Genomic DNA, 15,363 nt, shown 5'->3' with positions numbered 1-15,363 from the left:
CAGACACTTAACATGACAATACTTATGTGCTGGTTCCAATAGTATACAATCATTAGCACCTGATTGTCAAAGGGCAGGTTTAAAGTAAAGACCAAGACATTGAAGGCATGACCTAATTTGTGTGCACAACTCCAGGATGCTGAAAACCAAGGGGAAGGAGCCCATGAGACTGTGTTCCCTAAGCCATTCCAATCACTGACCTCTCAGGGCCTTTCTGGGCATGACAAAGGATGTTGCCTGAAAGGCTGCCTCTAGTGATAGATGGAAGGCAAGCTAGATGGAAAGGGACTGTTACTGAAGGAAAATATGGAAAAATTCACACAACTGCTCTTATTTTTTTTTAGGTGCCCTTTCTACTGAGTTTGAATGTCTGAGTGTTCTAGAATAAGTGGAATTTTGCTAAGTTTTAAATATCTTCATTATTTTGATCTCTCAAATGGAGCAACAGTCCATCTACGACATGTAAGGACTTTCAGCAAATGAGATGTTTAAAGGCTGCAAATGTGAAAATGACTGGGTCAGCACAATCTATAAAGTGGGTAGATGAAATATACATTTATCTTTTCTGTTTACAGTTAAAAGAAACTTTTCTTTAAAAAGACTTTCTCATTGATCCACTTTGGGCAATAGAGCTAACTTTTTGTCGTTGTTGTGATTTATCTTACTAAGGATATTCTACACTAGTCTCCTTCACAAACTAAAGCCTGATTTTGAATTAAAAAATGATGCATGATGAAAAGACCAACCTACTAAAATGTGCTTGGAGTTCTTTCATGTTAGCATGGATCAAAGACTGAGCATCCTTTTAAATATTTTCCAATTTGCCAGATAAGCAGAACTGCAGATATGCTTTGGTAAAAATATGAGGTGGTTAATTACTTAACCTCTGACTGATAAATAGATGGCATGGTGTGATTGAGAAGTAATGGATTATGTGCTACTTGAGGGCAGGAACTTTCTTTTGGACCTTTCAGAGTGCCTGTGCAGAACTGTACATTAATAAATGCTTATTAGATGAAAGAATCCATGAATTAATATATCATTAATTAGGTTTGCAGTTTCAAAAATTTCTCTAGGGTCCCAAAGAACCTTTTGTCTATTCATAAGAGACTTCTATCACTTTGGAAGAGGTGATAATCAGGTTCCAAAGGTGTACATGTGACTAGGATAAAGAGGGACTCAAAAACTTTTGCATTTGTGTCAATGGCAGGGAGGTAAGATTATTACAAAACTGAGTAAAGTACTTACAGGACTCAGAAGTTAGAAATCTACCACAATACCTAATCTTACAATAAAATGAAGTATCATTTCTCTGTTATATCCTTTTAGTTTCAACTAATCTATTTTGTGGCAATTCAAGGATTACAGTTCATTTGGTAGATTTTTGTTGACTACAATCAAATGTTCATTGGAGAGCAAGCAATCATTTACAAACAGCATATTTATGCATTATATCAAATGTAGATTCACTTTTAAAACCAGAATATGCTTTGGTTCAGTCACCTAAAATGGAAAGGAAGAATAGAGGTGACAAGAAATTAAGCTCACGTTTATCAAGTTTATAAAAGAAGAAATCTTGTTAAAATATTTTTCAGGTTAATACACAACAACCATTCTTCCAGTTGGCAGTTTAACTAGTGTCAAAAAGAGACGTGTTCTATTGTCTATTAATTGTACCTTACTTTAACTTGAAATTATCACTGATCTGCTAGATGTGTGTATGTGTGTGCTTTAGAGAAAGGGTTTCAAATCAACCACTTAAGTAGTCTATTACTAGTATAAAATAAATTTCACTGAATATCCTTATACCATAGGAATAGCTATATTGCTCAAAACACATAATCCTGATATACAGCATAATTATTTTAGAATTGTCTGTCATCACACATTTATTGAGTGTCTCTATGCCCAGCACAGTGAAATATATAGCTTAAAAAGGGGGGCAGGGGTTGGGGGACTGCTGCTGTCAGTTTTTAAAGACAGTATATATAACAAAATAATTGTAGATTATCAAAAAATTAAAATAGGGACACAGAGAGAATGGTAGCAGATGTCAGAGTCCTCTACTTTGATCTAATGGAGAAAAAAAAAAAGCCACAATAAGAATTCAAATTTAAATGAAAGAGATTTCCAATCTCAAGGTAGGATATAATACCACCTGGCACGTAATATACCTGATAGAGATATATAAAACAAATGAATATGACTATAATCAAATTCAACTTAAAGTTTAAGCAGAATCCCAAAGAAGTCTCTTTTCCTTACACAGATATGCAGATCTCAATATGCTTTGAGACCAAAGAGATCCAGCATTTTACTTCATTGGATATTGAAAGAAAACGACCTTTGGCTTTCTAACCAGCCATTTCATTCATGGCGTCAACAGTGGATGGCAGCGACATGAAAATGTATGCTAGATATTTGGATGGTTTAAATATTATGTACAATCAATAGCTTATAACCAGTGAAAATAATAAGAACATAATTCAGCATAAGTGTCTAAGATACAAAATAAGCAGAGAAAGTGCTTAAGTCTACAGGTCTTCCCTGAAAGCTTCAAATATGTTTAACTCTTTGAGTAAGTAGGGCTTTTAATAGATTTTGCATAGCAGCTTACATGATAATTTGAATTAAAAATATGGATATAAATTAAACAAGGAGACCTGGAGGTTCTCTCAAAATTAAAAAAATCCATTATAATCTTTTCTCAAAAGTGGACACACTTTTATCCATCAAAACCATTTACAATGAAATGTGTTTTTTCTAGGAGAAACATAGTCTTGTCCAGATTCCACACAGTTTAAATTTTTTTTAAAGAGTAAATTTTGGTTTATTAGCTAAGTGCATTTAATCAGCTGAAAAAAGCTTTGTTACCATTCTGTTAGGAGGATAAATTAAGAAAATAATCAGTAACAACTTTAATCATTTGTTGGTTAGAGTGATTTTTCCACTTATAAAAATATAATAAATAATTTGATCCCTCCTGCATGCAATAATTGTCAATAACAAATTTTGTGAGAGTACAGATGATAAAAACAAGCACTATCAGACTTTAGCTAGCCTAAAAAGTGCTAAAACATGGCTTTAAAATAGATGAATGCCATTTAAAGTAGTATTTTTGATTCCTGTACATGTCCCAATATTTAATCTGAAACTCTACTAGGTAGCTGAGTTTATAGTTACAACTACCTAATAAATACTGTATAAACATACATTAAAGTATTTCTTCATATAAAATATTAGATACTAATTTCCAGGTAAGATTTGTTTGAAGACTTCAGGAAAGGACTCACCTTTTCCAGAAAAAGTATAATTGAGCCTTTTCTTCCTTTCCTTTTTTTTTTTTTTTTTTTTTTCCGGGGGGAGAGGGAGCGGAGACGTTTTAGAGAATGAGGAGGAAGAATTTTCACACACCAATTGGCTGCTCATAGGCCTCTGTGTGGAATGTGGAGAAGACGTCTAAGCCCTGGTTCCCGAGGGCACGAGGAGTGTCCATCGGAATGAGGGGGCACTACTATGCAGCTCCTTTCCACTCTACACATGGAAGCCCACCACATTCTCAACAATTTTCCTATTTCAAAATGAAAAAGAAGTGAAAAGTCAGCTGTTCTATAAAAGATGTGAAATATCAAAAATGCCCCTCTTCAGTTATCACTTGAAAATAATTTGCCACATTCTGGCATCTTAATACAAAATACCTATTTATCAAGGCTGTCCCATTCATAAAAAGCACTTCATTTGTGGTTTGAAAATCCCACAAACACAATTAAAGAACAACCTGGTCACCCATGATTGGAAAGCTGCTGAAGTATGTTAACCAAGCAGCTGAAGGGCTCTTGCTCTTGGGGCGCTAGTGGTCAAAGGAAACCCTCCATACACTTTCATTTCACATCAAGACTCAAGATACTAGAAACCTATGGATCTTGGTGCTATGACAGCTAAAGCTTGAGCAGAATGAGCCGAAATGCACACAATGCTTACCTCTCCTGCCCACATTTTAATCATACCTTTTAACAGATCTTTTTCATAGAAGGAATGAGCAGCGTGGCTCAGAAGTTCTCCCGGAAAATATTCTCAGTGGCTTAGCCTTTCATACTAACACAGAAAACCTCACCAAATGGCTTTGCTGCAAAAGTCTGTGACTGCATTGTTCGACTTCTCAGATTAATAATACTCTCACTGCCAAAAGTGTCTAAGCTCCCTTATCTGAGGGTATTGTGTGTTGAAATTCTGCTTCCAGAAACCATAGCTGGATCTTCAAGATTCTTTCTTCTCTGATTTGCAAACGTATGCCAGATGGAACCAAACTTAGATTTATGAATTTTCAAAACATAAAAAAGCTCTTAAAAGATATATTCTAGTCTAGATTTCAATTTCCAGTTTTAAGTAGATCAGACTTTGGGGACTGGAGCTGGGGGAAGAACTCATTTATGGGGCAGAGGGAAGACAATGAGGTTACAATGTCCAACTAGAACTCTCTCTGCTCATGAGTCTGCTCTTTTATATGTCCCACCTATAGGTCAGTCTGCACTCAAACCAAATAGCTCTTGCTTTGCAAATAGTACATTTGTGGGTTTTGGGGTTTTTTTTCTTTTTCATCTTTGGACTGCTACCCTTCTCCACCCTCCATAGTGCTCACGTCCTCTTATGGCATTCCTGATAACTCTAGTAAATGAGAACTATTCCTAGAACTTTCTTCAGAGAGCAGAGAGAACATCAAAGTCAGTGTTACCTTTTCTTTCAGATCTGGGGACTGTGCTAACCTTGACATTTTATATAGCTATTATACTATTTTAAATGTTTTCAGATACATACTCCTTCATAATTAGGAAAAAGCAGCTGAGTTCTCCAGTACCACAAAATCAGCAATCTTACTGCTGCTATGTCCTAATGATGATATCTGACAACGCTTAGCAAAGCCCAGGTAGCTGTTCCATGGTCTCATCACCCTGCCCATTGTAGGATGCATCACTGAGCCAGCACTGAATTAGAGTTGCTGACGGATGCCACTCTGTTGCCACAGAGGGAGAGGGCCAGGGCCAGGATCCTGCATGGGCTCACACAGCTCAAAGCAATGTGCCATGATGTTTGTGCTAAAGAGCAAGCTGGCTTCACTGACAAAGTGTACTCTTTCAACAAGCTGGCTCTCCAGGATTTGTCTTCCTTAAAGAGATCTGCCAACTAAAAAAGATACCGCACTAAGGAAACCCACCGCAAAAATTATTCTTCAATATTAGATAGATGATCTCCCTGGAACGGCAGTGATATCCAGTCATTCAAACTAATAAAGCTCCACTAACCCTAACCAAAGGCACATTTGGTAAGCAATAAAAAATGGCTTAGGCTAAAATGAGGATTTTCTTTTAAAATAAATCTTATCCCCTGGCTCCTACAAAAGATAAAATCAGAAAATCCTAAAACAAGCAAAACTTTTCTTTCAAAGCAGTGGTTTCCAACTTGTTTTTCAAGTTGGTCACTACTAGAAAGGGAGTGGAAGGCAAGGTAAATCAAATCTTGCAAGTTCTAAGTCTTAAAGTTAGCACTTATGAGTGGCAAAGCTTGTGATGCAGTGGGAAGTGATGGCCAGGGTGGGATGCAGGGAGAGCCATGACAGATGAAGAACCCTTTGGTGATGCAATTCAAGGACTTCCTAGGGTAGAACGAGTAAGTGAAGACAGTAAAATCCAACAAAATGTATAAACTATATGGAGTGACCAAGAAGCACGGGCTGCTGCAAACTAGCACCTGGTTAGAGATAGCTGTCCTAAGCAAAAGATCAAGGCTAAGCCTGAAACAAATTCTATTGGAAGAAGAAGAAAAAGAAAAAAAAAGAAACTATTAGATGTTTGATTATGTCCAAAAAGAAAAAGAATGAGCCACCCTTCTTATCAAGGGAAATAAACCTAATTACTTAGAAACCACATTAGGAAACTAGACAATAAATCAACAGCCTTATTTTGCAGCTTACTAGAGTCCTAGAATTTCTGGCAAGGTAGTTTGAAAAAGGCAAGCTCTTCTTTAAACATGGTTACAGTTCAGCAGTGATTTGTAGGTCCTTGTCAAGGCACTGTGCTGGAGGAGAGAGCAAAGAGCTTTCTTTTTGTGCTTTTTTTTTTTTTTTTGAGGTGGAAATACTTCTTGTGACATTCAAGGCTCTTTACTGATTTTTTTGCTGCTCATACAAGCAGTCCCATGCGAGTGACTTTGGCCGACAAGAATGTGTGCAACACAAATACTATCGGCTTCGGACAGGAATGCAGGTCCATGGTCTGTGGAGAAAGGACATTAATTATCACTGCTATATACAGATGCTTTAATAAACAAACATGCAAAATAAACAAATTTGGACATGATGTTCTACTTTTTAAAAAGAACTTGGATAATGGATGTGCCAGATTTATGGCAACTCTTCAGAACTTAGAGCCGCAAATGGAAGTGTACTCTGAAGTAAGGTTATTCTATGTCAAAATTAAACACCAGTGTGAAATTTCACATCCACAATTAGGACACTATTGGTGGTGTACTAGATTTCACCATGCCACGTAGGAAGATGTAAAGGAAAGAGGAATATCCTATATGGAAACCACTGACTGTAAGTATATTTCCCAGGGGGAATCACAGTAAATTCAGCTGAAGTGTGACCATCTATGTGTATGATTTTTGATACCCCTTATCGGTTTGTGGTGGGAATGACAACCCTTGAAGCTAGTTGGGAGGGCTAGTTATACCTTTCTAAGCACAGGTCTCTAATTTGGACAGCTGACATCAGATGAACAGGCTTTTGAAGTCCATGGCTATCCATAGTTTCCTAAAGGTTCATCATTTAAAATAAGATTTCTAGGGCTTCCCTGGTGGCGCAGTGGTTGAGAGTCTGCCTGCCAATGCAGGGGACACGGGTGCGTGCCCCAGTCCGGGAAGATCCCACATGCTGCGGAGCGCCTAGGACCGTGAGCCATGGCCGCTGAGCCTGCGCGTCCGGAGCCTGTGCTCCGCAACGGAAGACGCCGCAACAGTGAGAGGCCCGCGTACCGCAAAAAAAAAAAAATAAATAAATAAAAATAAAATAAAATAAGATTTCTAGCCACAGTTTTCTCATTTGGAGTTTGAACTTCATTATCCCTAAGATCTGTTTCAGTTCTAAAATTTCAAGATTCTGTTTTTCAAATTTACACCTATCGTGACTGTGTCAATGGACATAAGATTTCACGTATAAGACAAGACTTGAACTACTGGCTCAATACTGATAAGAGAGAAAAGGCATGACTTTGACTTCTTTATCATGATTTCTGATTTCTAAAGTACACTTGACACACTTCTCTAGTTCTCCAAGGGGACTCATGAATTCCTGTTGATATTTCCTTTAAAGGACAAGAAGTCAAAAAAGATGATGGCGGGCTTCCCTGGTGGTGCAGTGGTTGAGAGTCCGTCTGCCGATGCAGGGGACACGGGTTCGTGCCCCGGTCCGGGAAGATCCCACATGCCGCAGAGCGGCTGGGCCCATGAGCCATGGCCGCTGAGCCTGTGCGTCCGGAGCCTGTTTTGCGCAACGGGAGAGGCCACAACAGTGACAGGCCAGTGTACCGCAAAAAAAAAAAAAAAAAAAAAAAAAAGATGATGGCTGTATGTACATATCTCCATATCTTTTTTTTCTGATCAGCAGAATATCTGTAGCAACTGTCACTTTATTACTTTTAACTCTTATCCCAACAAATTGCTGATAATATCAATGGATAGAATTCATTTATTAAAGTTTGCCAGGTTTAGTATTTTGTACCTTATATTTGTTAAAAGCCTGTTTCTTAAAATGGCTATTTATTTTTTCTTTCTAAAATTCAAACAAAACTTTTAAAAAAGGGAATGATTTCCTAATGTGGGAAAAAAAACCAGTGAAACCCCAAAACCAAACCCATGCATCTTTGAAAACTGAAGAATTTCTTGGCTCCAAATGGAATATCAGTCTGTAAGCCCATAATTTTCTATAGAAGAGGTAAGAAGCAATAGGAAGAAAGAGAATACCTATTAGAATAAACATGTTTTTCAGAAACACGCTTACCAGTTCTCCCTCAGGACCACCAAAATCCAGATACAGATTTCTGATGCCATCATCAGCAGACATTTTCAGCCTTTCGAAGGGGTAACGGTACAATATGCTGCTGGAACCTCCATTTTCCCTGGAGATAGTGAACCCACTTTCATAGTGGACAGTGAGTCTTACCTCTTGGCCATTTAATGTGCAGCCTATTGAAGACAAGAAAAAACATCATTAATAAAGTTACTACTTCAGTTAGAAAGTGATAAAGGCTTCTCCTGACTTCTAAAAAGGGAAAAGAATCTTCTTGAGAATGTGTGATACCTAACCTATTTGGAACATCCTGAAGTGAGTCTTATTTGAGATGAGGAAGAATTTCCATAACTTTCCTCGACATCTGATCTGATTCAGTTCAATTCAGTGAGTACCAAGTGAATACTTGTGCTGACAGTAGGCTGTATATGGTACTGGAAAAGAAGAGGTATGGTCCCTGCTCTCAACACCTCACAAACGACAGACATAGACATGAAATCCCTAACTGCTTAAGGTAGATGGTATAGAACATGACTGAACACCAAACTGAATAAGCCCAAAGTCAAGGAAAGGTTTCCTGGAGATGGACTTGAGAAAGGCCCTAAAAAACGGTCACACTTGATAGGTAGTGAGAAGTAAGAATAAGGTTTCAAGTGGGCAAGAAGGAGGAACAACCAAAGGAGAAACAGCACCTTTCAGGGTAGTAACATGGATTGGTTGGTATTTGAGAAGTCACACTGTCAGTCCTATCAAAGATAAAATTCAGAAGATATATCTGAATTGATGGGACCAAAAAAACCGATCATCAAGACAGGCAAATGTCTTCTGTCAAGACTGGTGAAGTCCCTGTTTCACTAACACTTGAGCAGTTTTGTTGTCAGTACAGAGGCTACAAGTGAAAGGCCCTCTGCGACACGGGAATTAACATAGTCCTCTGAGAGCTGAGTTTACAATCACCTAAAGGACCAGAGTTGAGTGAGGCTTGGTCACTGTGAACAGGAAGAATGGCTCCCAAACAAGCAAGTCCTCATACTCAGACCAATGTATCCTTGCGCTGGACACGAAAAACACTCAATTAGTCAAGGCAGCTGGCATGTTCAAGAAATAAGGCAAAGGAATAACAAATATTGGCAGTGTCCCTTTTCAGCACTACTCGAATAGGAGAGTTTTGAACAGTGAACTTTGAATATTAATTACCTTCAGAAAAGGAACCTGCTCGGGGGGGACATGGATAAAATTAACTACCTGTGGAAGTAATCTAATGCAATAATCTCTAAATGACTGGCTGAGGGGTTTGGAAGGAGAACAAAAAGATCCCAATCAAGGCAACCAGGGTACAGTTTTCAAGAGAATTTTGTTCTATTAGTATCCCTGAAGCTATAACTTAGTAGGGTATTGAGGTCTGATGAGAAGAGACGGGTCAGTTCTAGTCTAGAAAAGAAATACTCAAAGAATGAGGTCCACCCAAGTCCTTACAGCACTGGCTGGAGAAGGTCCAGTGCAGGCAGGGGAGGATTTCTGCCTGCAGGTGTGTCCCTAGTGGAGCGAGATCTGGCCATCAAAGGCAGCCATCAAAGGCAAGCCATTAATCCTCAACAAGCTTTTTGTATAAGAGATTTCTTAAATGTTCTGCTTAGGATTGTTTCCCCTCAGGAGGGAAGGAAAGGAAAGGAAAGGACAGCAAATGTCAGTGTCTGTGTGTGTTACTTTAAAAAAAACAGAATACTGTTTAAGATTACCTCAACCTTGAAAAGGAGAAGTAAAGGTCATACTGAGTATGTTTAGGTTTAGAACTCAGTTTGTCGAAACTTATAATACCAGATAATTTTGAATGAGAATATGAACTGGCCATAAAAATGTTGTGCCTAATAGTCTTAGTTAAATGGCTTCTCCCTGAATAGTAATAAAACAGTTGAGGCAATGTGATTGCCTCACCCTCAGAGGGTCTCAGGAGTAATGAACCAAAGAGAAATAAGCCTCTGACTCTGATTTTAATGGGGGCGGTGGGGGTGGGGCGGGGGGGAGGGAGGGAGGGAGGGAGGGAGGGGGAGAGAGAGAGAGAGAGAGAATGTGTGTGTGTGTGAGAGAGAGAGAGAGAGAGAGAGAGAGAGAGAGAGAGAGAAGGGCAGGCACCTATGAGAAGTGGCCCTATTCTGATGGGACAGAATCTGGGCCTCATTAACAAAGCTCTGAGCTGGTCCAGGTGGCTTATTATAACCATTCTGATGTCTTTTTTTAAAAAATAAATTTATTTATTATTTTTGGCTGTGTTGGGTCTTTGTTGCTGTGCGTGGGCTTTCACTAGTTGCAGTGAGCGGGGGCTACTCTTTGTTGTGGTGTGAGGGCTTCTCATTGTGGTGGCTTCTCTTGTTGTAGAGCACGGGCTCTAGGCACGCAGGCTTCAGTAGTTGTGGCACACGAGCTCAGCAGTTGTGGCTCGTGGGCTCTAGAGCGCAGGCTCAGTAGTTGTGGCACACGGACTTAGTTGTTCCGCGGCATGTGGGATCTTCCTGGTCCAGGGATCGAACCCGTGTCCCCTGCATTGGCAGGCGGATTCTTAACCACTGCGCCACCAGGGAAGTCCCCATCCTGATGTCTTGATTCAACTAAAATCCTTTTGGAGGACTATAAATCCATTATCCACCTCAATTTAGAGATAAGAAGTGGTAAGAAATTTTTTTTTTTGGCTGCGCCTCATGTCATGCACGGTATTAGTTCCCAGACCAGGGATCGAACCCGCGCCCCCTGCAGTGGGAGCACAGACTCCTAACCACTGGACCACCAGGGAATTCCCAATGGTAAGAAATTTAACATACTAATTTTACTGACAGGGTAGTTATTAGAAATATTAAAAGACACACAACAGCAGCATTCAAGGACAATCATAGGACATCAAATATTGAAGTTTAAAAGAGAGGAAGAAACTACAGTTTTTGAGGTAATCAAGGGAAGGAGATAAACAGTCAGCACTCAGAAGTGGGTGCTTTGTGCTCTTTGTGTCGGGTACATCGTGGATTGATGGTGGGCAGAGCTGAAGATAAGGGAAGCAACCTCATGAGCCTGGACTCAGAATAATCTGAAAACATACATGAAGACTAACTGTCCAGTGGAATTGTGAATTATGTTTTAGTTTTTTTGGTTTGTTTGTTCATTAATTCATTATTCATATTAAAAAAAAATTCTCTGCTCTCATAAGGCAGCAGAGAAGACAGACAGGTAATCACAACTAATCTATACTGGAAAAAAAATGGTTTTGAGGACATATTATGTGTCAGACACTGTGTTAGGTGCAGGGAGATACAGAGCTGAACAAAAGATGGTTCCTGTTTAGACAAGTGAGAAAGAAAAGGAAATATGGATACAGCAGAATGAAGTAAGTGCTATAATAGAGAAATGGACAAAATACTGTGGGAGGATAGAGGAGGGGGAAGTAGATAAACTCTGGGGAATTGGAAAAGGCTTAATAGAGGTACTATTTCAGTTAGGTTTAATAAAAAGTACTTTGTTGGGTGTGTACTGTACACAATAATTAGTTATCATGAATTTTAACTCATCTAAAAATGAAAATAATAAACTTTCAGGGTTTTTCAGAAAAATTTATTACCAAGTAATATGCAAAACAGCCAACCTCATCTCTTCTCTAATTCCTCTCACCCCAAGACCTTCAATACCCACCCACAATCTGGGGTAGGGGTCAGGAACAAAGTGATGATCAGCGGTGGGGTGGGAGACAGCAGAGGAGCAAGGCCTATAAAACCACATAAAACCAGGAATCTCGAGTTTCCCACATGTACTCATCCAAGCTCAGGCATTCTAAACAAAGTTCACTGATGAGACCTTATATGATGAATAAGCTGCACTTGAAAATTCTGACTTCACCTTTAAGGTTTCAATTATTGTACCCATTAATTTTTTAAATAATAGCTTTATTGAACTGTATGGTATCACTTACATGTGGAATCTAAAACATACAACAAACTAGTGAATATAACAAAAAAAGAAGCAGACTCACAGATACAGAGAACAAACTAGTGGTCACCGAGGTGCGGGGGGGGGGGCCACATGGGGGGGCAGGCACAAACTACTGGGTGTAAGATGGGCCCAAGGATATACTGTCCAACATGGGGAATATAGCCAATATTTTGTAATAATTGTAAATGGAAAGTAACTTTTAAAATTGTATAAATTTTTTTGAAGTTAAAATAAACAGACTCTTGGGAGAGCATGGGGGAGGAAGACTGAGTGAGGCATTGAGGGGAACCCTAGAAATAGATGGAGGCAGAGGATGGAGGTTCAGAAGAGGAAGAGGAGGAGACAGAGGGAGACTGCAGGAGTTAAGCCCCGAGGAGGGCTATGTTCCACTTCGCTTGGAAGAAGACCCAGGAGGACCACGGGTGAGCTCACAGCGTACCCGAGGACTGTCAGAAATGAAGGGGCTGCTGCATGGTGACCCCCCGGACCTCACCGAAACCCAGGACAGATGACAACGGTCACTGTCACGCCTGACAGTTATTTCTCTGTTTGCTTCCTGACAAGCCTGTGACAACTTGAGGGTAGTGAGTAGCTATTCTATTTAAAATGTTCATTAAACTGAATTCACTGAATTTTTTCCCGTTTCTCCCTCAAAATGTAGAATGTCACATGGTATTTTTTAAAAAAAGCTTTATTGACACATAATTCACATACCCTACAATTTACCCATTTCAAGTATAAAACTCAATGGTTTTTAGTGTATTCAGAGTCGTACACACTCATTTATTTTTAATACATAGTTTTGACTCCTTAATCGTATAAACGATTCTGGACGCAGTCTTCGCAGAGAGTCGCCGCAGTTTTCTGCTTCAACAGTGCTTGGACGGAACCCGGCGCTCGACCCCCCCGCCCCGCTCTGGCCGGCCGCTCAGCGCCAGCCCTCGCCACCACCTCACTGCGCCCTCCGGCCGCCCCAAGGTCCCCGCCGCCGCCTCTCTTCCGCCGCCCGCCATGACGACCGCGTCCCCCTCGTAGGTGCGCCAGAACTACCACCAGGGCTCGGGAGCTGCCATCAGCCGCCAGATCGACCTGGAGCTCTACGCCTCCTAAGTCTACCTGTCCGTGTCATACTATTTTGACCGCGATGATGTGGCTTTGAAGAACTTTGCCAAATACTTTCTTCACCAGTCTCGTGAGGAGAGGGAACATGCTGAGAAACTGATGAAGCTGCAGAACCAACGGGGTGGTGGAATCTTCCTTCAGGATATCAAGAAACCAGACCGTGACGACTGGGAGGATGGGCTGAATGCAATGGAATGTGCGCTACACTTGGAAAAAAGTGTGAATCCGTCACTACCGGAACTGCACAAACTGGCCACTGACAAAAATGATCCCCATTTGTGTGACTTCATTGAGACTCATTACCTGAATGAGAAGGTGAAATCCATTAAAGAATTGGGTGACCACGTAACCAACTTGCGCAAGATGGGGGCCCCCGAATCTGGCATGGCAGAGTATCCCTTTGACAAGCACACCCTGGGAAACAGTGATAATGAGAGCTAAGCCTTAGGCTGGCTTCCTGTAGCCACGGGGATGACTTCCCTGCATCAAGGTAGTGCATGCATGTTTGGGTTGCCTTTACCTTTTCTGTAAGTTGTACCGAAACATCTACAAGTTCTTTCCTTAGTACCATTCTTTCAAATAAAGTAATTTGGTACCCCCCCCAAATAATAATAATATAAACTATTCTGTTTTTCATTTGAAAATCTAGAGTAGTGGTTCTCAACCCATTAAAGTTCCAAAAAACCTTTGGACGTTTTAATGCCCTAGCCTACTGAATTAAAGTCTATGGAGGAAGCAGAAACTAACACACCATTGTAAAGCAATTATATTCCAACAAAGATGTTTAAAAAAAATAAGATAAAATAAAATCTATGGAGGTAGACCTTAGGTATTGATATTATTAAAAAACTCTGCAGGCTATTTCACAGTGCAGTTGAGGTTGAGAACTACTGATCTAGAGCATTAATGCCTGTTTGGGGGGTACAATTCTAGATGATTAGGCTGACCTTATTTAATTGGGTAAATATAAGACACTGGGATTGGGAAAAGAGGGCCAATCTTTGGGCCCCAGCACAATCCATTATTTTCAGCCCTAGACTTCCCAGGAAATCCTCAAACTAAAATTCTAATATTTTTTCCAGCTTCTCAGTAACATTATATTATAAAATTCTTTATAATGACGGTTTTGGTGTATGGGACTAATCAATGGTTCATTAGGCAAAAAAATAAAAAATTGTTTTTCAGGTTATACAAGTATGATACAACTTTAATAACTGAAACAACATAAAAGTAGCCTGCAATTGCACCTGGTGTTAGGGATGGAGTAAAAGCCGGGGGTGTCTTTGGCACAAATTACTCAGGAATAAAAGGCAATGCCCACTTCAACAGCTAAGATATGGGTATACATCTCCACCCAATTCCTCCTCTCCTCCCTCTGTCCCTCTTCCTGGCTAAGACCAATCCCTCCACCTGTGTTTTGGATCCCATCCACTGGGATCCCAGAAACTGTCCAAGGTTGATTATTCCTTCTTCCTTTTGCATTTTCAACACTTCCCTCTAAGTCAGGTCCCTTCCATTAGCTTTTTTAGATGTTCAGGTCTCTCTCATTATTATAAGAAATGCCACTACTCAACTCTTTACCTTCTTCTTTCTACCACTCCCCTCCCCTCCTCTTCACAGCAAAACGTCTTAAAAGAGCTGTCTACACTCAGTTTATCCATGGTTCACCTTCCATTCAACCCTCAGCCCTCTGCAAGCTGCCAGTGCCATCCCTAAGCGTCTCTCTCCAAGGGCACCAATTATTTCCATGTACCTAAATCTGACCCACGTCTTTAGCTCTTGTCTTGATACTTGTAGGACTCATTGTTGGCTGTCTACCCAGATTTTATTTCTCCATTATTCCTTTACAGCCAAACTCCAATTTTATTCAGGTTTCTAGTCTCTCCTAATGTGTTTCAGGGAAGGACGACCTCAACTTCAAGGGAAGATAGCCTCTGGGCCAGTCAGAGCATAGCTTTCTCCTGGTGACTGCCACTGGTCCAGGGTGTGCATATGAACCTATGACTGGGAAGAGAAGACCCACCCCCCCCCCCTTTATGCTTGCTCTCTCTCTTCTATCTAAAATACATTTCTTAAATGTTTAATCTAATTTTAGAGGGCATTTTCTCTTAATTCCAGCCTAAACCATCCAACTGATACATTTAACCCTACTGGCTACTCCTCTCCTTGAAATCCTCTTCCTTAGGCTTCCATGACACTTACTGTCC

The 15,363-nt window shown here is 40.2% G+C and overlaps 1 protein-coding gene and 1 pseudogene across 2 annotated transcripts in view; one reads left to right on the top strand and one right to left on the bottom strand.

Moving 5' to 3' along the window:
* Positions 1 to 6,017: 6,017 nt before the first annotated feature.
* The window catches only part of SNTB2 (syntrophin beta 2), a gene marked incomplete at its 5' end in the record, with an annotated part of 92,455 nt that continues 83,109 nt past the window's right edge, over positions 6,018 to 15,363 (bottom strand). Inside the window, 2 exons of the mRNA XM_082676545.1 lie at positions 6,018 to 6,269; positions 8,054 to 8,238. Of these exons, the coding sequence (XP_082532671.1) occupies positions 6,177 to 6,269; positions 8,054 to 8,238 (278 nt within the window). The 3' untranslated portion in view covers positions 6,018 to 6,176. The remainder of the gene's footprint in view (positions 6,270 to 8,053; positions 8,239 to 15,363) is intronic.
* Positions 13,046 to 13,656, top strand: LOC309837305 (ferritin heavy chain-like; annotated as a pseudogene). Its single transcript has one exon. The product of its transcript is annotated as a ferritin heavy chain-like (transcript).

The sequence above is a fragment of the Grampus griseus genome (genome assembly GCF_964374135.1).
Source record: "Grampus griseus genome assembly, chromosome: 19".
NCBI classification, from domain to species: Eukaryota; Metazoa; Chordata; class Mammalia; order Artiodactyla; family Delphinidae; genus Grampus; species Grampus griseus.
The sequence above is the reverse complement of the archived record's forward strand: the minus strand, read 5'-3'. Positions and strand labels throughout refer to the sequence as shown.